A 23,543-nucleotide genomic window follows, 5' to 3' on the forward strand; every position below is an offset into this window, starting at 1 on the left:
ATCAGTGGAAAGACAATACACGATTACAATCGAGCCGGCCGCGGTGTACAGAGACATGATAAAGGGAATAACGTGAATAACGTTTAGTGCAAGGTAAAGTCCAGTAAAGTCCCGATCAAAGATCGTCTGAGGGTCCTCCGATGAGTAGATAGTGTCTCAGGACTGATCTCTCGTTGGTAGGATGGTTCAGTTGCCTGATAACAGCTGGAAGACACTGTCCCCTTGAATCTGAAGGTGTGCGTTTTCACACTTCTACACCTCTTGCCTTATGGAGAGGGGAGGGAGAGGGTGTGAAAAGCTGGAGAAACGTTGTGTGCACAAGTGTGCAGGATACAGAAGGAAGTGAGGGGGGGGGTGTGGGTGGTATTGTTTCAAATTGAAGTACAAACTCCTGCTTTATCAATGTTACACTTCAACTTGGACTCTCCTCGTTTCTGAAATAAATTGGGGATGCTGGATGTACTCAGCAGATCTGAGAACCGCTGGTACTTTCTGCTTTTGTGTCAGATTTCCAGCTTCTGTGGATTAATTTAATTTAACGTTTAGAGATACAGTGCAGAAACAAGCCCTTCAGCCCACCGAGTCCACACCGACCAGCGATCCCAGTACACTAACACTATCCTACACACTAGGGACAATTTATAATTTTTACCAAAGCCAATTAAGATTTAGATTTGGAGATACAGCGTGGAAACAGGCCATTCGGCCCACCGAGTCCATGCCGCCCAGCGATCCCCGCACATTAACACTATCCTACACACACTAGGGACCATTTTTACATATTACCCAGTCAATTAACCTACATACCTGTACGTCTTTGGAGTGTGGGAGGAAACCGAAGATCTCGGAGAAAACCCACGCAGGTCACGGGGAGAACGTTACAAACTCCGTACAGACGGCGCCCGTAGTCAGGATCGAACCTGAGTCTCCGGCGCTGCATTCGCTGTAAGGCAGCAACTCTACCGCTGCGCCACCGTGCTGCCTTAACCTACAAACTTGTACATCTTTGGGATGTGGGAGGAAACTGGAGAAATTCCACGAGGTCACAGGGAGAACAGGCAAACTCCCGTACAGACAGCACCTTTAGTCAGGATCGAACCCGGGTCTCTGGGGCTACAAGGCACTGACTCTACCGCTGCGCCACCATGCCGCCCCATAACACAATCTGTGGATTGTTTCTCCGGTTTCTGCTGCTTCCCGTCTGTATGGGTGTGCTGACCTCACTGGTCTCAGGACAAGCAGCCTTAGCACTCAAGGTCGCACAGCTGGTAGAACTGCTGCCTCACAGCGCCTGAGACCCAGGTTCGATCCTGACCTCACCTCGGGTGCTGTCTGTGTGGAGTTTGTACATTCTCCTGTAACCGCGTGAGTTTCTCTCGGGTTTTCTCCCACATCCTAAAGTAAAAAGGGCTTCTTTCCACACTGTATCTCTAAACTAAACTAAATTAAACTAAACTGCCTAGGAAAGAACTGCAGATGCTGGTTTCAATTGAAGGTAGACACAAAATGCTGGAGTAACTCAGCGGGTCAGGCAGCATCTCTGGAGAGAAGGAATGGGTGACGTTTCGGGTCGAGACCCTTCTTCAGACTAAACTATAGAAAACTAAACTAAACTGTGCCCATGTTGATTTTTGTTGGAAGATATTTTTTACTCAGCGGTGGTAGGTACATGAACACGCTGCTAGAGGCAGGTTGTTGAGACAGGTACAGTCACCTTCACTTGTATTGTCAAGAACATTTGGTCCAGGTACATGGATTGGATAGGTTTGAAAGGATATGGGCCAAATTGCAGGCAGATTGGACTAGTGTGGATGGGGAACATTGGTCAGTGTGGACAAGTTGGGCAAAGGGCTGATTTCACACTGTATGACTATGACTCTAAATGGCCTACCCCTTATTCTTAAACTGTGGCCCCTTGTTCTGGACTCCCCCAACATTGGGAACATGTTTCCTGCCTCTAACGTGTCCAACCCCTTAATAATCTTATACGTTTCGATAAGATCCCCTCTCATCCTTCTAAATTGCAGTGTATACAAGCCCAGTCGCTCCAGTCATTCAACATATGACAGTCCCGCCATTCCGGGAATTAACCTAGTAAACCTACGCTGCACGCCCTCAGCATGGAAACAGGCCCTTCAGCCCACTGAGTCCACGCCGACCACCGATCACACTCGTTCACAGTAGTTCAATCCCCAGAGTCGAACCCCAGAATCTAATCAAAGGTCGGATTAGTTACTGACAATCGGGTCATTGAAAAGGATATTGGTTTACCACCTTTGGATTGTCCCCAGCTCCAGAAGATGCTGGAAATGGCGGAGAAATGTAGACTGGATATGTTTTGAAATGTTAATAGCGTCTTCTTATTGCAGGTTTAAACTGGAATAGGTTCAGCATCCTTGGCCACAGCTTGGGTAAGTCACCATCTCCTCACTTGATGTTGCTAAGGACTAGCGTTCTATATCAGGCACTAACATTTTCTATGGTTCTTCACCAGGGGGCAATGTTGGAGGAATGGTGAGTACTGTATTTGATGTGTTTCCTGCTATTTATTGTACAATTTTACAAGTATTCTTTGGTTATCCCCATGGGTCAAAAGGTCATTGGGTCATAAGTGATAGGAGCAGAATTAGGCCATTCGGCCCATCTAGTCTACTCCGCCATTCAATCATGACTGATCCACCTCTCCCTCCTAACCCCATTCTCCTGCCTTCTCCCCATAACCCCTGACACCGGTACTAATCAAGAATCTATCTATGTAAGAAAATAACTGCAGATGCTGGTACAAATCGAAGGTATTTATTCACAAAATGCTGGAGTAACTCAGCAGGTCAGGCAGCATCTCGGGAGAGAAGGAATGGGTGACGTTTCGGGTTGAGACCCTTCTTCAGTCTGAAGAAGGGTCTCGACCCGAAACGTCACCCATTCCTTCTCTCCCGAGATGCTGCCTGACCTGCTGAGTTACTCCAGCATTTTGTGAATAAGAATCTATCTATGGTCAGTGTGGACTTGATGGGCCGAAGGTCCTCTTTCCGTGTAGTATCTCTAAACTAAAAAATAAATAAACTAAACGGCAGGGGTTGACCAGCTTTTCGTTGCAAACATGATCTCCAATGTCGCAGAGAGCAAAAATCTATGAAATATCACGACAATGTGGCGGAGAAATGGGCATTAAAAAATGATGTTAGATATCAATGAAACACAAATTTTATCACGGGTTGATTGGCGTGGTATAAGATTTTTAGATTTTTTTAAAGATTTTTTAGATTTAGAGATACAGCGCGGAAACAGGCCCTTCGGCCCACCGAGTCCGTGCCGCCCAGCGATCCCTGCACATTAAAACTATCCTACACCCACTAGGGACAATTTTTACATTTGCCCAGCCAATTAACCTACTAAACTGTACGTCTTTGGAGTGTGGGAGGAAACCGAAGATTTCGGAGAAAACCCACGCAGGTCACAGGGAGAACGTACAAACTCCGTACAGACGGCGCCCGTAGTCAGGATCGAACCTGAGTCTCCGGCGCTGCATTCGCTGTAAGGCAGCAACTCTACCGCTGCGCCACTGTGCCACACAGAGAGTGGTGAGTCTGTGGAATTCTCTGCCACAGAAGGTAGTTGAGGCAGTTCATTGGCTATATTTAAGAGGGAGTTAGATGTGGCCCTTACGGCTAAAGGGATCAGGGGGTATGGAGAGAAGGCAGGTACAGGTTACTGAGCTGGATGATCAGCCATGATCATATTGAATGGCGGTGCAGGCTCGAAGGGCCGAATGGCCTACTCCTGCACCTATTTTCTATGTTTCTATGTTTCTATGTGCCGCCCCACATTATGCCACACATAAGTGTGAATTGTCCCCAGTGTGTGGAGGATGGTGTTAGTGTGCGGGGATCGCTGGTCGGCGTGGAATCGGTGGACAAAAAGGGCCTGTTTCCGCGCTGTATCTCTAAACTAAACTACAAAACGAAACAGTTGTGTGAGTACTGATCGCATCCTGCATTCACTCTCGGTTACAGTTCTGTTCCGTGTTCCCGGAGATGGTTGACAAGCTGATCGTGCTGGATGGATTTGGATTTTTTCCGAATGGCTCCGTAAGTTTTATGTTCTCCATTCTGATCGTGAACGGGAATATGTTGCACTGTGCACAAACTGACAAACCACTGACAACTGGCAAACTGGCACTGCGGTCGAGCTGCCTCACTCACAGCGCCAGAGACACAGGTTCGATCCTGATCGCGGGTGACGTCTGTACGGAGTTTTGTACGTTCTCCCCGTGACCTGCGTGGGTTTTCTCCGGGGTCTTCGGTTTCCTCCCACACTCCAAAGACGTGGAGGTTTGTAGGTTAATTGGCCTGATGTATTTATAAATTATCCCGTGGGATAGTATTAGTGTGCGGGGATTGTTGGTCGGTGTGGTCTCGGTGGGCCGAAGGGCCTGTTTCCGCGTGCATCTCTAAACGAAACTAAATTAAACAGACATCACGGTGTTTGCAGCTTCCACTCCGGGCTAAATCCACCCCGACCCGCAGTCTAATCCATTTTGCAGAGTTCCGTTATTGCTTTAACCAACCTCCCTTCCATTGACTCCATCTACAGCCTCACGCTGTCTCGGCAAGGCCAGCAGCATAATCAAGGACAGGTCTCACCCCGGCCACTCCATCTACACCTCACGCTGCCTCGGCAAGGCCAGCAGCACAATCAAGGACCAGCCTCATCCCAGACACTTCCACCTCTCCCCCCTCCCTCACAGCCAAGAGGTGCAGAAGTGTGAAAACGCACACCTCCAGAGCTGTTTCTTCCCAGCTGTTATCAGGCAACTGTACCATCCCATTACCAACTCAAGAGTAGTCCTGTCCAACCGTCTACCTCATTGGAGACCCACGGACTATCTTTAATCGGACTTAACTGGACTTTACCTTGCGCTGAATTTATTCCCTTTAACCTGTATCTGTACACTGTGGGCAGCTTGATTATAATCAAGTATAGTCCTTCCGCTGACATGATAGCACGCGACAAAAAAGCTTTGCACTGTACTTCAGTACACGTGACAATATACTAAACTAAACTAAACTCCCAGTGGGATGAGGCAGTTGAAGAATTTAGACTCCGTTATTGATGTTCCGCGTGTTTCCACATCCGACCGACTACACAGTCCATGAAAACACAGAAACCTCAAACGCTGGAAATCTGAAGTAAAACCAAAAATGTCGGAAACACTCGGTAGGAGAGAAAAAGCGGAAAGAAAAAGGGCACTTTCCCCTGCAACCGCACGAGATGCAACACCTGTCCCTTTACCTCCCCCCTCAACTCCATCCAAGGACCCAAACAGTCTTTCCAGGTGAGACAGAGGTTCACCTGCACCTCCTCCAACCTCATCTATTGCATCCGCTGCTCTAGATGCCAACTTATTTACATCGGCGAAACCAAGCGCAGGCTCGGCGATCGTTTCGCTCGGTCCGCATTGACCATACTGATCTCCCGGTGGCCGAGCACTTCAACTCCCCCTCCCATTCCCAGTCTGACCTTTCTGTCATGGGCCTCCTCCAGTGCCATAGCGAGGCCCACCGAAAATTGGAGGAACAGCACCTCATATTTTGCCTGGGCAGCTTGCAGCCCAGCGGTATGAACATCGACTTCTCCAACTTTAGATAGTTCCTCTGTCCCTCTCTTCCCCTCCTCCTTCCCAGATCTCCCTCTATCTTCCTGTCTCCACCTATATCCTTCCTTTGTCCCGCCCCCCTGACATCAGTCTGAAGAAGGGTCTCGACCCGAAACGTCACCCATTCCTTCTCTCCTGTAATGCTGCCTGACCCGCTGAGTTACTCCAGCATTTTGTGTCTACCGTTGAGTTTAACTTGGCAGTTTAACCTAGTTTAACTTGCGGACTCGGTGGGCCGAAGGGCCTGTTTCCTCGCTGTATCTCTAAACTAAACAAATCCATTAACAGTACTATCTTTTGTTTAATCGCAGATAGGCACAGGAATATGCAGAGAATGGAGGGATAAGCATCACATGCAGGCAGGGGAGATTACTTGAACTTGGCATCATGTTTTGCACGTACATTGTGGGCTGAAGAACCTGTTCCTGCTCTGTGCTGTTGAATACTCGATATCACAATCACAATAATCCCTTATTAGCCAAGTATGTTTTGCACCATACGAGGAACTTCATTTGCCATATAGTCATAACAATAAAAAGCAACAGGACACATAAAAAACACATTTTAACATGAACCTATATCCTTCCTTTGTCGTCGTCCCCTTACATCAGTCTGAAGAAGGGTCTCGACCCGAAACGTCACCCATTCCTTCTCTCCGAGATGCTGCCTGACCTGCTGAGTTACTCCAGCATTTTGTGAATAAATACCTTCGATTTGTACCAGCATCTGCAGTTATTTTCTTATACGTATATATATATATATATATTATATGTGTATATATATATATGTGTGTGTTGTATATATATATAACATAGAGTGTTTTATATATATATAATTTATATAACATAGAGTGAGAGAGAGATATGTACAGGTACCTGAAGACTGTAACATCCAGGTTCAGGGGCAGCTTCTTCCCGACAGCCACTACAACCTCCAAATAACCTCTGAATATTAAACACTACAACCTCCAAATAACCTCTGAACTACATAGACGTGGGAGCTAATTATTTTTGTCTTTGCCCTATTATTGCTTTTTATTTTTCTAAGTACATTGAACATTAGTATGGCTGTATGGTAATTCGAATTTCACTGTACCTTAATTGGTGCACGTGACAATAATCTGACCTTGAAACGTTTCTGTTGTTCATCATGGTGTTTACAGAGTGCTGTGTTTACATGTCCGTTGTGCTGCTGCAAGTAAGAATTTCATTGTTCCGTTTCGAGACAATAAAACACTCTTGACTCTTCCGAATGATCCCAACCGCATAGCTTGATTTATAAATACCCATCGCACGTTCTGTGCTAAAGAATAGTGGTGAAATGAGAGTGTGGTACATGCATTAGGAGGGCAGAAAGTTGTCTTTTGACAGGTTCGGATGGCTATTCCTAAACTGGATGCTGTGTTTTAATTCCTAGAGCCCTCCTCAAGAGCGACTTAAGGCGGCCATCACTGAGCTTCTGAAGCTGGAGAGGGAGCAGGGCTCCCCCAGAGTGTATACCCCCGATGCTGCTCTGAAGAGGTTGGTATTCTTATTAGGCCAACATGATCAAGTAGACTAGGTTGATTCCCGGAATGGCGGGACTGTCGTATGTTGAAAGGCTGGAGCGATTGGGCTTGTATACACTGGAGTTTAGAAGGATGAGGGGGGATCTTATTGAAACATATAAGATAATTAGGGGATTGGACACATTAGAGGCAGGAAACATGTTCCCAATGTTGGGGGAGTCCAGAACAAGGGGCCACACAGTTTAAGAATAAGGGGTAGGCCATTTAGAACGGAGATGAGGAAGAACTTTTTCAGTCAGAGAGTGGTGAAGGTGTGGAATTCTCTGCCTCAGAAGGCAGTGGAGGCCAGTTCGTTGGATGCTTTCAAGAGAGAGCTAGATAGAGCTCTTAAGGATAACGGAGTGAGGGGGTATGGGGAGAAGGCAGGAACGGGGTACTGATTGAGAGTGATCAGCCATGATCGCATTGAATGGCGGTGCTGGCTCGAAGGGCTGAATGGCCTACTCCTGCACCTATTGTCTATTGTCTATTGTCTATAGACTTTGTGTCTGGAGATCTCCCCGTGTTAATTCTGGGATGCATTGCCTGTTGTCCTGTAAACACACTCTCACGCAAGATTCCACAAAGAATGAGGCGATTAGGCATTAATCTGTGTTGGTAAAGAATATTTTTAGTTTAGTTTAGAGATACAATGCGGAAACAGGCCCATCGAGTCCGTGCGCTGCCAGCATTCACCCCGTGCACTAGCACCATCCCACACACTAGGGGCAATTTACAATTTCTACTGAAGCCGATCAACCTACGAACCTGCACGTCTTTGGAGTGTGGGAGGAAACCGGAGCACCCGGAGAAAACCCACGTGGTCACGGGGAGAACGTTCAAACTCCGTACAGACAGCACTCGTGGTCAGGATCGAACCCGAGTCTTTGGTGCTGTGAGGCAGCAACTCTACCGCTGCATCACCGTACCGCCCAATGCACCACGGTGGCGCAGCGGTAGAGTTGCTGCCTTACAGCGAATGCAGCGCCGGAGACCCAGGTTCGATCCTGACTACGGGTGCTGTACTGTACGGAGTTTGTACGTTCTCCCCGTGACCTGCGTGGGTTTTCTCCGAGATCTTTGGTTTCCTCCCACACTCCAAAGACGTGCAGGTTTGTAGTTTAATCGGCTGGGCAAATGTAAAAATTGTCCCTAGTGGGTGTAGGATAGTGTTAATGTGCGGGGATCGCTGGGCGGCGCGGACCTGGTGGGCCGAAGGGCCTGTTTCCGCGCTGTATCTCTAAATCTAAAAAAAATCTAAAATTTCTGGGGAAGTCAATCTGTGGTCTTATGGATCCCAGCGGGACAGGTGGGATACGATGGCAATTGACTGGTCTCTGAGTCATAGAGTCATACAGCATGGAAGCAGGCCATTCGGCCCAACGTGCCCATGCCAACTAGTGCCCATTTACACTAGTCCCACCTGCCTGCGTTTGACCCATATCCCTCGAAACCTTTCCTACCCATGTACCGGTCCAAATGTTTTTAAAATGTTGTGATAGTTCCTGCATAAACTACCTTCTTCAGCAGCTCGTTCTAAATACCTGCCACCGTTTAAGTAAAAAAGTTGTCCCTCAGGTTCCTGTTAAATCTTTTCTCCCTCACCTTAAACCTATGGATCTTGATTCCCCTATGCTGCGTGAAAGTGTGTATTTAGCCCACATGATCTTATACACCTCTATAAGATCACTCACAGTCTCTGTACAGAGTTTGTACACTCTCCTTGAGACCGTGTGGGTTTTCTCCGGGTGCTCCGGTTTCCACCCACACTCCAAAGACGTGGCTTTGGTAAAAGTGTTCCCTTGTGTGGAGTATAATAGGGATCGCTGGTTGGCGCGGACTCGATGGGCCGAAGGGCCTGTTTCTGCACTGTATCTCTAAACTAAACTAAACTAAGCTAAACTCTGCAGTTCATCATGTTCATCAAACTAACCAACCCAGATCTAACCCTCCTCAGCATCCTTCAACCTTGCCTACTACTTTTTTTGCATAATTTATCAAGTTCCTATTCTCTAGGATGATTTTAAGGAGGGAAAACACAAACATGAAGCTTCAATTCTTTCAAATCTTTTAACAACGTTCAAGGATTTAACATCTGAAGAAGGGTCTCAAACCGAAACATCACCTATTCCTTTTTCTCCAGAGATGCTGCCTGTCCCACTTAGTTACTCCAGCTTTTTGTGTCTATCTTCGCATTCCCTGTATCTCAAGGGGTTGGACACATGTTCCCAATGTTGGGGGAGTCCAGAACCAGGGGCCACAGTTTAAGAATAAGGGGTAGGCCATTTAGAACTGTGATGAGGAAAAACTTTTTCAGTCAGAGAGTTGTGAATCTGTGGAATTCTCTGCCTCAGAAGGCAGTGGAGGCCAATTCTCTGAATACATTCAAGAGAGAGCTAGATAGAGCTCTTAAGGATAGCGGAGTCAGGGGGTATGGGGAGAAAGCAGGAACGGGGTACTGATTGAGAATGATCAGCCATGATCACATTGAATGGCGGTGCTGGCTCGAAGGGCCGAATGGCCTCCTCCTGCACCTATTGTCTATTGTCTATTGTCTATAATCTATCTATTCCCATCATCTAATCTTCAAGAGTCATGCCAGTCTCAAACTGGTTCTCCGTTCCCCCTCTCTTCCATCTCGTCTTGATCAGCAACATATTCAGCTGCAGAGACAAAGAAGACGCCACACTGCTTTACAGCAATGAAATGAGTTTGAAATGTACTTACTCTTGTCTTGTCAAAATGTGGCAACCGGCCCGTGCACACGGAGCTTCGACAAACAGTGAGAGAGAATGCTTTCCACAGGAGTAAAGAAGGAGGAAAGCATTGAGGAGTAAACACCAGCCAAGATATTCTCTCCCTCTTTCGCTGCTCTCTCTCGCTCTCTCCCTTGCTGTCTCTCGCTCTCTCTCTCTCTCTCTCTTGCTGTCTCTCGCTCTCGCTCTCTCTCTCTCCCTCTCTCTCTCTCACTCTCTCTCTCTCTCTCTCTCTCTCTCTCGCTCACTCCCTTGCTCTCTCTCTCTCTCTCTCTCTCTCTCTCTCTCTCTCTCTCTCTCTCTCTCTCTCTCTCTCTCTCTCTCTCTCTCGCTCTCTCTCGCTTTCTCTCTCTCTCTCTCTCTCTCTCTCTCTCTCTCTCTCTCTCTCTCTCACTCTTGCACTCTCTCTCTCTCTCTCTCTCTCTCTCTCTCTCTCTCTCTCTCGCTTTCTCTCTCTCTCTCTCTCTCTCTCACTCTTGCACTCTCTCTCTCTCTCTCTCTCTCTCTCTCTCTCTCTCTCTCTCTCTCTCCCTTGCTCTCTCTCTCGCTTTCTCTCTCTCTCTCTCTCTCTCTCTCTCTCTCTCTCTCTCTCTCTCTCTCTCTCTCTCTCTCTCTCTCTCTCTCTCTCTCTCTCTCTCTCACTCTCTCTTTCACTCTCACTCTCGTACACACACCTCATCATAATCTCCAAATAATGAATTGCAGCAATCCCACGCTCTGGAATTTTACGGTTAAATCTAAAACCACTTGTGTGGTGAATTTTAGTGAGCTAGAGTTACTCGGTGGGTCAGTCAGCATCTCTGGACAACATGAGAGGTGATGTTCAGTCTGAAGAAGGGTCTCAACCCGAGACGTTACCTATTCCTTCTCTCCAGACATGCTGCCTGTCCCACTGAGTTACTCCAGCTTTTTGTGTCTATCTTCGGATTAAACCAGCATCTGCAGTTCCTTCCTACGACATGAGAGGTGATGTTTTGGGTTGGGACCCTTCAGACCAAAGGGCCCTGACTCGAAATGCCATCTATCCATGTTCTCCAGAGATGCTGCCTGACCCGCTGAGTTACTCCAGCATTTTGTGTCTACCTTCGATTTAAACCAGCATCTGCCGTTTTTTTTCCAAAACAAAGGCCAGTCATCAGTTTCCTTCCTTTGCCTTGATGTCCACATTCTCTGTTCTTTCACTAATCTTTCTTTTGCCCTTCAGGCTTTTGCAGGGAAATAAATCGATATCAGACGAGAGTGGCAAAATCCTGCTGCAAAGGGGAGCCACCGAGGTACATGGAGGTAAGGATCGGCTGCAGCATGCAGGCAGCTATTGTGGACCGTTTTTTATTACTGTAAACCCTCGTTATTACAGACTTCTTAACCACAGATTTTATATAAAGCAGATTGTTCTTAAAAACAGGCTGCTCGTTACACTGCGGAGAATATTGAAATTGTCAAGGCATTGAAATTGTCAAGGAGGCATTGAAATTGTCAAGGCATTGAAACTGACAAGGCACTGACATTGACAAGGCATTGAAATTGTCTAGGCATTGTAATTGTCAAGAAGGCATTGAAATTGTCAAGGCATTGAAATTGTCTAGGCATGGAAATTGTCAAGGCATTGAAATTGTCAAGGCATTGAAATTGTCTAGGCATTGAAATTGTCTAGGCATTGAAATTGTCTAGGCATTGAAACTGACAAGGCATTGAAATTGTCTAGGCATTGAAATTGTCTAGGCATTGTAATTGTCAAGAAGGCATTGAAATTGTCAAGGTATTGAAATTGTCAAGGCATTGAAATTGTCTAGGCACTGAAATTGTCAAGGCATTGAAATTGTCAAGGCATTGAAATTGTCAAGGCACTGAAACTGACGAGGCATTGAAATTGTCGTCGAGGCTTTGAAACTGACAAGGCATTGAAACTGACGAGGTATTGAAACTGACAAGGCATTGAAACTGACAAGCCATTGAATCTGACAAGCCTTTGAAATTGTCTAGGCATTGAAACTGTCGAGGCATTGAAACTGTCGAGGCATTGGAACTGACGAGGCACTGAAACTGTCAAGGCATTGAAACTGACAAGCCATTGAAACTGACGAGGTATTGAAATTGTCTAGGCATTGAAACTGACAAGGCATTGAAATTGCCGAGGCATTGAAACTGACGAACCACTGAAACTGACGAGGCATTGACATTGACAAGTAATCACTTCGACCGATACTTAACTCTAGTAAACAATGTAACAAACAGCCTGCAGTATTTTTAGCTTGCAGTCACAAAAATACATTTTTTGCTGTTAAAAAGAACTTTGTATTTGAAAACAGCTCGTTGTCACACAGAGTGGTCGGAGTGAATCCCTTGCTCTGTTACAGTGGACAATCAGCAATAGCGAACACCATTCCCCCCCTCTTATGGTCAGTTATAATAAGGGTTTACTGTACAGTTGAGGTGCTCCTCAACTTACGATGGGGTTACGTTCTGAGAAACCCATCGTAAACCGAAAATATCGTAAGTCAAAAATGCATTGAATACACCTGATCACGTGACCGGAAGCGAGCTAAGGCTCTCCACGGGTCGCTGCTGTTGGCCAGCGTTTTTCAGTCAGAGAGTTGTGAATCTGTGGAATTCTCTGCCTCAGAGGGCAGTGGAGGCCAATTTTCTGAATGCATTCAAGAGAGAGCTGGATAGAGCTCTTAAGGATAGCGGAGTCAGGGGGTATGGGGAGAAGGCAGGAACGGGGTACTGATTGAGAATGATCAGCCATGATCACATTGAATGGCGGTGCTGGCTCGAAGGGCCGAATAGCCTCCTCCTGCACCATATTGTCTATTGTCTATTGCACCATCGCAAAGTCGAAATATCGTAAATCGAAGCATCGTAAGTCGGGGAGCATCTGTATTTCAAATATATACTTTGTTCATAACGCATACAGTAAATACCATTGGTACGCGTCTTTCTCTATGTTTATTGTATTATTTCAGTACATTTTCTTACAATGTCTCTACGTCACGCCAATTTTCTCTTTAAACTCTGCAACTATGAAGTGTTTGAGAGGCAGTCACACAGGATTCAGTCCCTCGGTGTCCAGAGGTGACAGGGACCCTAGACTCTGCTCCTTCCCCACTCGGCCTCTGCAGTGACATCAAGAGTTTCAGTCAAGTTGTTTATTATCATGTGCACAAGTAGTTTAGTTTAGAGATACCAAGTTGAAACAGGCCCTTCGGCCCATCGAGTCCAAGCCGACCAGAGATCTATCCTACACACTATGGACCATTTACAGAAGCCAATTAATCTACAAGCCTGTACGTCTTTGGGATGTGGAAGGAAACCAAAAGACGCGGAGAAAACCCACGTGGTCACAGAGAGAACGTACAAACTCCGTTACCGACAGCACCTGCAGTCAGTTTCGAACCAGGGTCTCTGGCGCTGTAAGGCAGCAACTGTGCCGCTGTGGCACCTGTATCTTTCCCCTCTCCTTATTTCCCTGTGCTCCTGCAAACTTCCTGTCCGTCAGACATGGTCAACATCTTCCTTGTGACTTTCTTTGTCATTAAAATGTACTGTTGAGTAATTTACAGGGACCAGTACCAGCACATTTTTTGGGATGTGGGAGGAAACTGGAAGCTCCTGGGAGAAACCCACGCGGTCAACGCGGGGGAACGTGCAAACTCCACACAGACAGCACCTGGCGGCACAGTGGTGCAGCGGTAGAGTTGCTGCCTTACAGCACCAGAGACCCAGGTCAGATCCTGACTATAGGTGCTGCCTGTATGGAGTTTGTACGTTCTCCCTGTGACTGCGTGGGTTTTTGACACTCCAAAGACGTACAGGTTTGTAGGTTAATTGGCTTTGCAAAAATTGTAAATTGTCCCTGGTGTGTGTAGGATAATGCTCGGCCGCGGGACTTACCATCGCCCGGTACGGCTCGGACGCGGGGCCTTCCATCGCCCAGTACGGCCGCGGGGCCTTCCATCGCCCGGTACGGCCGCGGGACTTACCATCGCCGGTGCGGCTCGGCTGCGGGACTTACCATCGCCGGTGCGGCTCGGCCGCGGGACTTACCATCGCCCGGTACGGCCGCGGGACTTACCATCGCCCGATACGGCCGCGGGGCCTTCCAGCGCCCGGTACGGCTCGGCCGCGGGACCTTCCATCTCCTTGCGGGTCGGTCGCCTCGGTAGGGGTCGAGCTGTCTGTCCGTGGGAGGGGCATGGGGGAAGAGAGAGGAAGTTTTTTTGCCTTCCATCACAGTGAGGGGGTGTTTGGAGTCACTGTGATGGATGTTTGTGTTGGGGTTGTGTGTCTTGTGTTCTTTTTTTGTGCTCTGTGACTGCTGGCAAATGAATTTCGTTCGGTATCGAATGACAATAAAGGTATTCTGTATTCTGTAGTGTACGTGGATCGCTGGTCGGTGCGGACTCGGTGGGTCGAAGTGCCTGTTTCCAAGCTGTATCTCTAAACTAAACTAACCTATAGTACCTGCGGTCAGAATTGGATGTGGGTCACTGGCTCAAGTTGATTAACCAAGCATATCCCTCCAAATCTTTCCTTTCCATTACCCTCTTTAATGTTGTAATTGTACCCTCCTCTGCCATTTCCCCTCTCGGTTTGACCTGCTGAGTGTTTCCAGCATTTTCTGTTTCTATTTCTGATTTCCAGCGTCTGCAGATGTTTGATTTTCACGTCCAGTTAAGAATATTTGAAAGAGTTAATGGCTATTAACTTTGCATGATGGGATACTTGGCCATTGTCTGCAAACCTGTTTGTATGCTTGTGGAGCTGCTATATTGTTGTAAGTGAAGGAATGCTAATTGCGCATAAGGATGTGTCTGGTAGCTGGAACTTACAACCCCTGGAAACCACAGGAATAATAGACAATAGACAATAGACAATAGACAATAGGTGCAGGAGGAGGCCATTCAGCCCTTCGAGCCAGCACCGCCATTCAATGTGACCATGGCTGATCATTCACAAAGAATTGGCCTCCACTGCCTTCTGAGGCAGAGAATTCCACAGATTCACAACTCTCTGACTGAAAAAGTTTTTCCTCACCTCCGTTCTAAATGGCCAACCCCTTATTCTTAAACTGTGGACTCCCCCAACATTGGGAACATGTTTCCTGCCTCTAACGTGTCCAACCCCTTAATAATTTTATACATTTCGATAAGATCTCCTCTCATCCTTCTAAATTCCAGTGTATACAAGCCTAGTCGCTCCAGTCTTTCAACATATGGTAGTCCCACCATTGCAGGGATTAACCTAATAAACCTACGCTGCACGCCCTCAATAGCAAGAATATCCTTCCTCAAATTTGGAGACCAAAACTGCACTAATAAAATGGTTGGGGAAGTCCAGAACAAGGGGTCACAGTTTAAGGATAAGGGGGAAGTCTTTTAGGACCGAGATGAGAATGGTTTTTTTCACACAGAGAGTGGTGAATCTGTGGAATTCTCTGCCACAGAAGGTAGTTGAGGCCAGTTCATTGGCTATATTTAAGAGGGAGTTAGATGTGGCCCTTGTGGCTAAAGGGATCAGGGGGTATGGAGAGAAGGCAGGTACGGGATGCTGAGTTGGATGATCAGCCATGATCATATTGGATGGCGGTGCAGGCTCGAAGGGCCGAATGGCCTACTCCTGCACCTATTTTCTATGTTTCTATGTTGTTGTCTGTTTTAAGAACTGAACTTTAACATATTTGCTTGTATATTTCTTATAACTTCTGTTTCTTTATTTCAAGGTCTTGTGTTTACCAGAGACTTGAGAATCAATCTGGTAAGCTTTCTGTTGATTCCAGCTGTTGCGATTAATTATTAGTGCATCATTTTGTTCCATTTGGACGGGTCAGAGTGCAGGTACGCAGGTCAGGTCAAGTTCATTGTCACGTGCACAAGTAAGGTACAGGTACAATGAAAATCTTGCTCGCAGCAGCATCACGGGCACATGGACCCGGATAACACACAGAAACATAATATATAAATGATGATGATGTTGATGATGATGGACACAAAATGCTGGAGAACTCAGCGGGTCGCCATTGGTGGAGCGGGAGCACGTGGCCGCTGGCTGGGTGAGGTCACGTGGGGCGCGAGGCGGTGACATCACCCTCTGTCCTTTATTTGGGAGTGAGGAAGTTGGCAACCCTACTAATACGGGACAAAGGCAGTCCCTAACCAATTTAGCCCAAAATGCGGGATGTCCCGGCTAATACGGGACAGTTGGCAACCCTACCTGTGGCCAACAGGGTATCCTAGGCTGTGTGGGTTCTCGAACGTCAAGCACCGCTGCACAGGCTCACAAGGATTACGTTCAAACTGAAAAAGCAGACAACTGGCTGGATATGGGGAACGTGGAACATAATGGTTCTCTGTTGTGCTTGTTTCCCATCCACCCTAAAGCACTCTCCCGCGAGGCTGACCCTAGACCAATGCCTAGAGTTTCAGAAGACTATCACAGCGGAGGTGCTCCTTATAATGTAAGTATACATGCAGCAGAGTGGCACGGTGGCGCAGCGGTCGAGTTAGACAATAGACAATGGGTGCAGGAGTAGGCCATTCGGCCCTTCGAGCCAGCACCACCATTCAATGTGATCATGGCTGATCATTCTCAATCAGTACCCCGTTCCTGCCTTCTCCCCATACCCCCCTGACTCTGCTATCCTTAAGAGCTCTATCTAGCTCTCTCTTGAATGCATTCAGAGAATTGGCCTCCACTGCCTTCTGAGGCAGTGAATTCCACAGATTTACAACTCTCTGACTGAAAAAGTTTTCCCTCATCTCCGTTCTAAATGGCCTACCCCTTATTCTTAAACTGTGGCCCCTGGTTCTGGACTCCCCCAACATTGGGAACATGTTTACTGCCTCTAACGTGTCCAACCCCTTAACGTGTCCCCCCGACCAAGGTGCCCATCCACGCTAGTCCCATTTGCCCACGTCTAGAGAGGTACAGCACGGAAATGGGTCTTTTGGCCCACCGAGTCCACGGCGACCATCCATCACCCGTTCGCACGAGTTCTACGTTATTCCCACCTTTGCATCCACTCCCTGCGCGCCAGGGAACAATTTACAGAGGGCCAATCAACCTACAAACCCAGCAGGTGTTTGGGATGTGGGAGGAAACGGGGAGCGACCCAGGGGAAGCGTGCAAACTCCGCATAGACAGTACCTGAGGTCAGGAATGAGCCCGGTTCCCTTGCTCTACCAGCTGCCCCACAGTGCCGTCCTAACTGTGTTTGGCCCAGACTCCTCCCATCCACGTAACTGTCCGAAATGTACTTGTAATTCTCCTCAGAGCTAAAGACGGGGAGTGGAAGGAAGGCGCGTGGAGTCCCGACAAATCACCGTACAGTTTCTTGATGGAGGGATACCGGAAGGTCTCAAAGCAGGTAACGATCGGGCCTTGAGGTGGATCTCCCCACGGCCACCTCTGGATAATGGTGGGGTTTAAGAGCGGGCACATTCGTGGATTGTTGCAAGAGCCGCACAGTGGCGCAGCGGTAGAGTTGCCGCCTTACAGCGCCAGAGACCCGGGTTCGATCCTGACTCCTGTACGGAGTTTTACGTTTTCCCCGTGACCTGCGTGGGTTTTCTCCGGGAGCTCCGGTTTCCTCCCACACTCCTAAGACGTGCAGGCTTGTAGGATAAGTGGCTTGGTAAAATTGGAAATTTTCCCATGTGTGTGTGTAGGATAGTGTTAGTGTGCGGGGATCGCTGGGCGGCGCGGACACGGTGGGCCGAAGGGCCTGTTTCCGCGCGGTATCTCTAACTAAACTAAACTAAAAGTAATTATGTTGACAATTCCACCCTGGGAAAAAGATTCTGAATGTATACCCTATCCATGCCTCTGATAATTTTATACACTACTGGACCAAGTGGACCCGTTGTGCCCAAACCTCTCCTGCATTGGTGCAACACCCTCTCATCTCCCCTCCCACCCTCCCCCCTCTCTCCCTCCCTCCCTCCTCCCCTCCCCTTTCCCCTCCCCCCTCCCTCCATCCCCTTCCCCCCCACTCCATCCCCCTCAACCCCCTTATCCTCCCTCCCCCTCCCACCCTAGGAGATAGATGTAAACTTTAAAAAGTGAATAACTTTAAAAATATAACACCGATTTCAATGAAACTTCTTCCATTAGCACCAAAGGGACGACGGTGAGTAAGGTGGGCCTACAATTGTCGCGCTATCGTGTACTGTTTTGGCTGTAGTTCAGGAACAAACAAACAAACAAACAAACAAACAAGGTTTTAGTACATAGGCTATCAAGTCTCCCCTCAACCCCCGAAGTTTCAGAGAAGACAATCCGAGGTTATCCAACCTCTCCTTGTAGCTGAAACCCTCTGATCCAGGCAGCCTTCTGGCAAACCTCTACTGCACCCTCTCCAATACCGTACTCATACTCCAAATGCGGCCTAAGCAAAGTCCTACAGAGCTGCATCGTGACATCCTGACTCTTATTTTTTTAGATTTAGAGATACAGCGCGGAAACAGGCTCTTCGGCCCACCGGGTCCGCGCCGCCCAGCGATCCTCGCACACTAACATTATCCTACACACACTAGGGACAATTTTTTATATTTGCCCAGCCAATTAACCTACATACCTGCACGTCTTTGGAGCGTGGGAGGAAACCGAGTGTGGGAGGAAACCAGCGATGAAAGTAAACATGTCATTTGCCTTCTTTACTGGCCTATCTACTTGTCCGGCCATCTTAAGTGAGCTATGAACTTGGACTCCAAGAGCATATCAATACTGTTCAGGGTCTTGCCATCAGCTGTACACTGCCCCCTTACATTCAACCTCACAAAGTGCAACACCTCACACTTATTCGGATTAAACTTGTTCAGATTTCCTCATGAGAGGAATAGATCGGGTAGACGTGCAGGTTTGTAGGTTAATTCACAAAATGCTGGAGTAACTCAGCAGGTCAGGCAGCATCTCGGGAGAGAAGGAATGGGTGACGTTTCGGGTCGAGACCCTTAATTGGCTTGGTATATGTGCAAATTGTCCCGAGTGCGTGTGGGATAGTGTTAATGTGTGGGGGTGGCTGTTCGGTGCAGATTGTGGGCTGAAGGGCCTGTTTTTGTGCAGTATCTCTAAACTAAACTAAACTAATTTCTCTGCCTACACAAGATCAATATCCCTCTATTCCCAGCATGTGACTTAGACAGGTTGTGTGAGTGGTCGGATGCATGGCAGATGCAGTTTAATGTGGATAAGTGTGAGGTTATCCACTTTGGTGGTAAGAATAGGAAGGCAGAGTATTATCTGAATGGTGTCAAGTTAGGAAAAGGGAACGTACAACGAGATCTGGGTGTCCTAGTGCATCAGTCACTGAAAGGAAGCATGCAGGTACAGCAGGCAGTGAAGAAAGCCAATGGAATGTTGGCCTTCATAACAAGAGGAGTTGAGTATAGGAGCAAAGAGGTCCTTCTGCAGTTGTACAGGGCCCTAGTGAGACCTCACCTGGAGTACTGTTTGCAGTTTTGGTCTCCAAATTTGAGGAAGGATATTCTTGCTATTGAGGGCGTGCAGCGTAGGTTTACTAGGTTAATTCCCGGAATGGCGGGAGTGTCATATGTTGAAAGATTGGAGCGACTAGGCTTGTAAACACTGCAATTTAGAAGGATGAGAGGAGATCTTATCGAAACATATAAGATTATTAAGGGGTTGGATACGTTAGAGGCAGGAAACATGTTCCCAATGTTGGGGGAGTCCAGAACCAGGGGCCACAGTTTAAGAATAAGGGGTAGGCCATTTAGAACTGAGATGAGGAAAAACTTTTTCAGTCAGAGAGTTTTGAATCTGTGGAATTCTCTACTTCAGAAGGCAGTGGAGGCCAATTCTCTGAATGCTTTCAAGAGAGAGCTAGATAGAGCTCTTAAGGATAGCGGAGTCAGGGGGGTATGGGGAGAAGGCAGGAACGGGGTACTGATTGAGAATGGTCAGCCATGATCACATTGAATGGCGGTGCTGGCTTGAAGGGCCGAATGGCCTCCTCCTGCACCTATTGTCTACTGTCTATGTCCACGTGCCTTTTAAAAGACTCTCAAACACCTCCATGTATCTCATTCCCGTGTGCATCTCACTGCCGTTCCTCTGTAACTGACTCTCCTCCCCTCTCTCTCTCTCTCTCTCTCTCTCTCTCTCTCTCAAATTTGCCCAGTTCCTGCTGACGGAGGTTGAAGGAAGTCACCACGTCCATTTGAACGAGCCCGAGAGAGTTGCGGGGCTCATCAGTGACTTCCTGAAGGCGGATATCGTCTCTAAGCTGTGAGGGCAGATAGTTACAGGGGCTGCTCTGAGCCGAGGAGAGGAGATGACCCACAGGAGACAACGGCAGAGCAGTGACAAATCCATCGGGAACACAGGTGGTAAATAATCATCTGCACCTCAGGAAGAAGTGTAAACGCCAATGATGTGAAATTAATTGATCGTGTAATGGAGATGTAAAGAGGAAGAACTCATTATTCTGAGTCAACTAACAATGAAGACATCACCCATTGGTGAACAGGATGAAAGGTGATAAGGTGATCACGGTGGCGCAGCGGTAGAGTTGCTGCCTTACAGCGAATGCAGCGCCGGAGACCCGGGTTCGATCCCGACTACGGGTGCCGTCTGTACGGAGTTTGTACGTTCTACCCGTGACCTGCGTGGGGTTTTCTCCGAGATCTTCGGTTTCCTCCCACATTCCAAGGACGTGCAGGTATGTAGGTTAATTGGCTTGGTAAATGTAAAAATTGTCCCTGGTGGGTGTAGGATAGTGTTAGTGTGCGGGGGTCGCTGGTCGGCGCGGACCCGGTGGGCCGAAGGGCCTGTTTCCGCGCTGTATCACTAAACTAAAAATACGGAATTAGCCGTGAGGCTGTTGAATGTGTTTTTAATTCTCATTAATTCACAGGTTAGAAAATTTTATCTTTTCAATATTAGACATTCGTTTAAATTGGTGCTTCCAAAGATGCAGCTGCTTAGATAGGGGGACCTGCTCGGTGGGCCGAAGACTCAGTGGGCCAAAGAGCTCGTTTACACGCTGTATCTTTAAGCTAAACTAAATTAAACTGCCCACTGGCCCTTGAGCAAGTGTTAATTACATGGTGACTTTTCTGTGGGAGATATCCTGGGTTGTGTAGGAGTGGGAATAGAGACACTGGGCTTTGACAGGAGAGGCAGAGGCTGAAATTTGAGAAGAGGATCGAGATTATAAAAACAGGGGCTCGTCAACCGATACAGTTTGAAGGTTCGACTTCACTGGAGGTAAGAATGTGCCATTTCCCCTCCCCACCTCTCACCGATTCACCAGACACAAAACCTCCTGTCCCAGCCCCAGGGATCCAACACTCTTGGGGTAGGGAGGGGTGGGGGGGGGGGTCGGTTCATGTTCATAAGTGATAGGAGCAGAATTCTGGCCATTCGGCCCATCAAGTCTACACCGCCATTCCAATCGTGGCTGATCTATCTCTCCCTCTTAACTTCATTCTCCTGCCTCCTCCCCAAAACCCCTGACACCTGCACTAACCAAGAATCTATCTCTCCCTGCCTTAAAAATATCCATTGGCGGCCACGGTGGCGCAGCGGTAGACTTGCTGCCTTACAGCGCGTGCAGCGCCGGAGACCCGGGTTCAATCCCGACTACGGGCGCCGTCTGTACGGAGTTTGTACGTTCTCCCCGTGACCTGCGTGGGTTTTCTCCGAGATCTTCGGTTTCCTCCCACACTCCAAAGACGTGCAGGTTTGTAGGTTAATTGGCTGGGTAAAATGTAAAAATTGTCCCTAGTGTGTGTAGGATAGTGTTAGTGTGCGGGGATCGCTGGGCGGCGCGGACACAGTGGGCCGAAGGGCCTGTTTCCGTGCTGTACCTCTAAATCTAAAAAATCTAAACATCTACGGCCGCTGTCTGTGCGGGGTTTGTACGTTCTCCCCGTGACCTGCGAGATCTTCGGTTTCCTCCCACACTCCAAAGACGTGCAGGTTTGCAGGTTAATTGGCTTGGTGTGTGTGTAAATTGTCCGTAGTGTGCGTAGGATAGTGTTAATGTGCGATGATTAACACCAACTCTGGTCGGTGCAGGCTCAGAGGGCCGAAGGGCCTGTTTCCGCGATGTATCTCTAAACTAAACTAAACTTGGCATCCACAGCCTTCTACAGCAGGCACCACATAGATTATCCAGTCATGACGCTCGAGAAGCAGTGTTGAGCCATTCAGCCCCTCCGTCACAATATAGCAGACTGTGGGTAATCATGTACAGCTCCTACTCTCCACCTCAGCTCCGTAATCCTTGCCTGACCCCATCTCCGTTTCCCCGTTTTTGGTTGACCTGAAGCCTCTCTGCCTTTTGCGGGGAGGGGGGGAGAGAGAGTTACGGATTTAAACTGCCTTCTGTGTGAAGAGGGGCTTTCTGACTGGAGAGACTCAGCGAGTCAGGCAGCATCTCTGGAGAAATGGCGGAGGTGACGTTTCGGGTCGAGACTTGCAATAGACAATAGACAGTAGGTGCAGGAGGAGGCCATTCGGCCCTTCGAGCCAGCACCACCATTCAATGTGATCATGGCTGATCATTCTCAATCAGTACCCCGTTCCTGCCTTCTCCCCATACCCCCTGACTCCACTATCCTTAAGAGCTCTATCTAGCTCTCTCTTGAATACATTCAGAGAATTGGCCTCCACTGCCTTCTGAGGCAGAGAATTCCACAGATTCACAACTCTCTGACTGAAAAAGTTTTTCCTCATCTCAGTTCTAAATGGCCCACCCCTTATTCTTAAACTGTGGCCCCTTGTTCTGGACTCCCCCAACATTGGGAACATGTTTCCTGCCTCTAACGTGTCCAACCCCTTAATAATCTTATATGTTTCGATAAGATCCCCTCTCAACCTTCTCATCCTTGCGTCCCCTCTCTCTCCGTCCCTCCCCCCACTCTAGTTTCACTGTCGTCCTGTTGACTTTCACTGTCTGCTGTACTCGTTCGCATCTTTCCCACAGCCAACAATGAAGCATTGTGGGCTTCACCTTTCCCAGATCCTCTTTGCTTTTTGCAAATCTTTCATTTTTTTGTCCTATGTACATTCTTCATCTCCCGTTTCCCTCTCCCCTGACTCTGAGTCTGAAGGAGGGTCTTGACCCGAAGCGTCACCTTTTCCTTTTTTGTCCAGAGGTGCTGCCTGTCCCACTGAGTTACTCCAGCACTTTGTGTGTGTCTTCAGGACAAACCAGCGCCTGCAGTTCCTTCCTACACTGGGTCAGGTCCAATGGTAAGGCTCCCCCTGCTGGTCGACTTAACTCTCTCCAATCCTTTTCTGATGAGCGGACATTGAGATGGAACCCATCGCCACTGATCATGTCCCCAGACAGATGAAGACATCGTCTCTCTCTCGTTGGGCCAAGCCCATTGTGATCGCTGTGAGTAGGGTTGCCAACTTCCTCCCTCCCAAATAAGGGACAAAGGGTGACGTCACCTTCATCCCAGCCAGCGGCCACGTGCTCCCGCTCCACCAATGGCGGCCGCCATTGGTGGAGCGGGAGCTTGTGGCCGCTGGCTGGGATGAGGTCACGCGGGGCAGTGACATCACCCTTTGTCCCTTATTTGGGGAGTGAGGAAGTTGGCCACCCTGCTAATAC

General features: G+C 48.1%; 1 protein-coding gene across 1 annotated transcript in view; it reads left to right on the top strand.

Moving 5' to 3' along the window:
* The window catches only part of serhl (serine hydrolase like), a 43,254-nt gene extending 19,911 nt beyond the window's left edge, over positions 1 to 23,343 (top strand). The window contains exons 4-13 of the mRNA XM_078430449.1: positions 2,370 to 2,411; positions 2,495 to 2,514; positions 4,014 to 4,088; positions 7,073 to 7,176; positions 11,163 to 11,242; positions 15,681 to 15,715; positions 16,339 to 16,415; positions 17,231 to 17,324; positions 20,097 to 21,659; positions 21,899 to 23,343. Coding sequence (XP_078286575.1) covers positions 2,370 to 2,411; positions 2,495 to 2,514; positions 4,014 to 4,088; positions 7,073 to 7,176; positions 11,163 to 11,242; positions 15,681 to 15,715; positions 16,339 to 16,415; positions 17,231 to 17,324; positions 20,097 to 20,207 — 638 coding nt within the window. The 3' untranslated portion in view covers positions 20,208 to 21,659; positions 21,899 to 23,343. The remainder of the gene's footprint in view (positions 1 to 2,369; positions 2,412 to 2,494; positions 2,515 to 4,013; positions 4,089 to 7,072; positions 7,177 to 11,162; positions 11,243 to 15,680; positions 15,716 to 16,338; positions 16,416 to 17,230; positions 17,325 to 20,096; positions 21,660 to 21,898) is intronic.
* Positions 23,344 to 23,543: the final 200 nt, after the last annotated feature.

This window comes from Rhinoraja longicauda, chromosome 40, assembly GCF_053455715.1.
Source record: "Rhinoraja longicauda isolate Sanriku21f chromosome 40, sRhiLon1.1, whole genome shotgun sequence".
In the NCBI taxonomy this organism is placed as follows: Eukaryota; Metazoa; Chordata; class Chondrichthyes; order Rajiformes; family Arhynchobatidae; genus Rhinoraja; species Rhinoraja longicauda.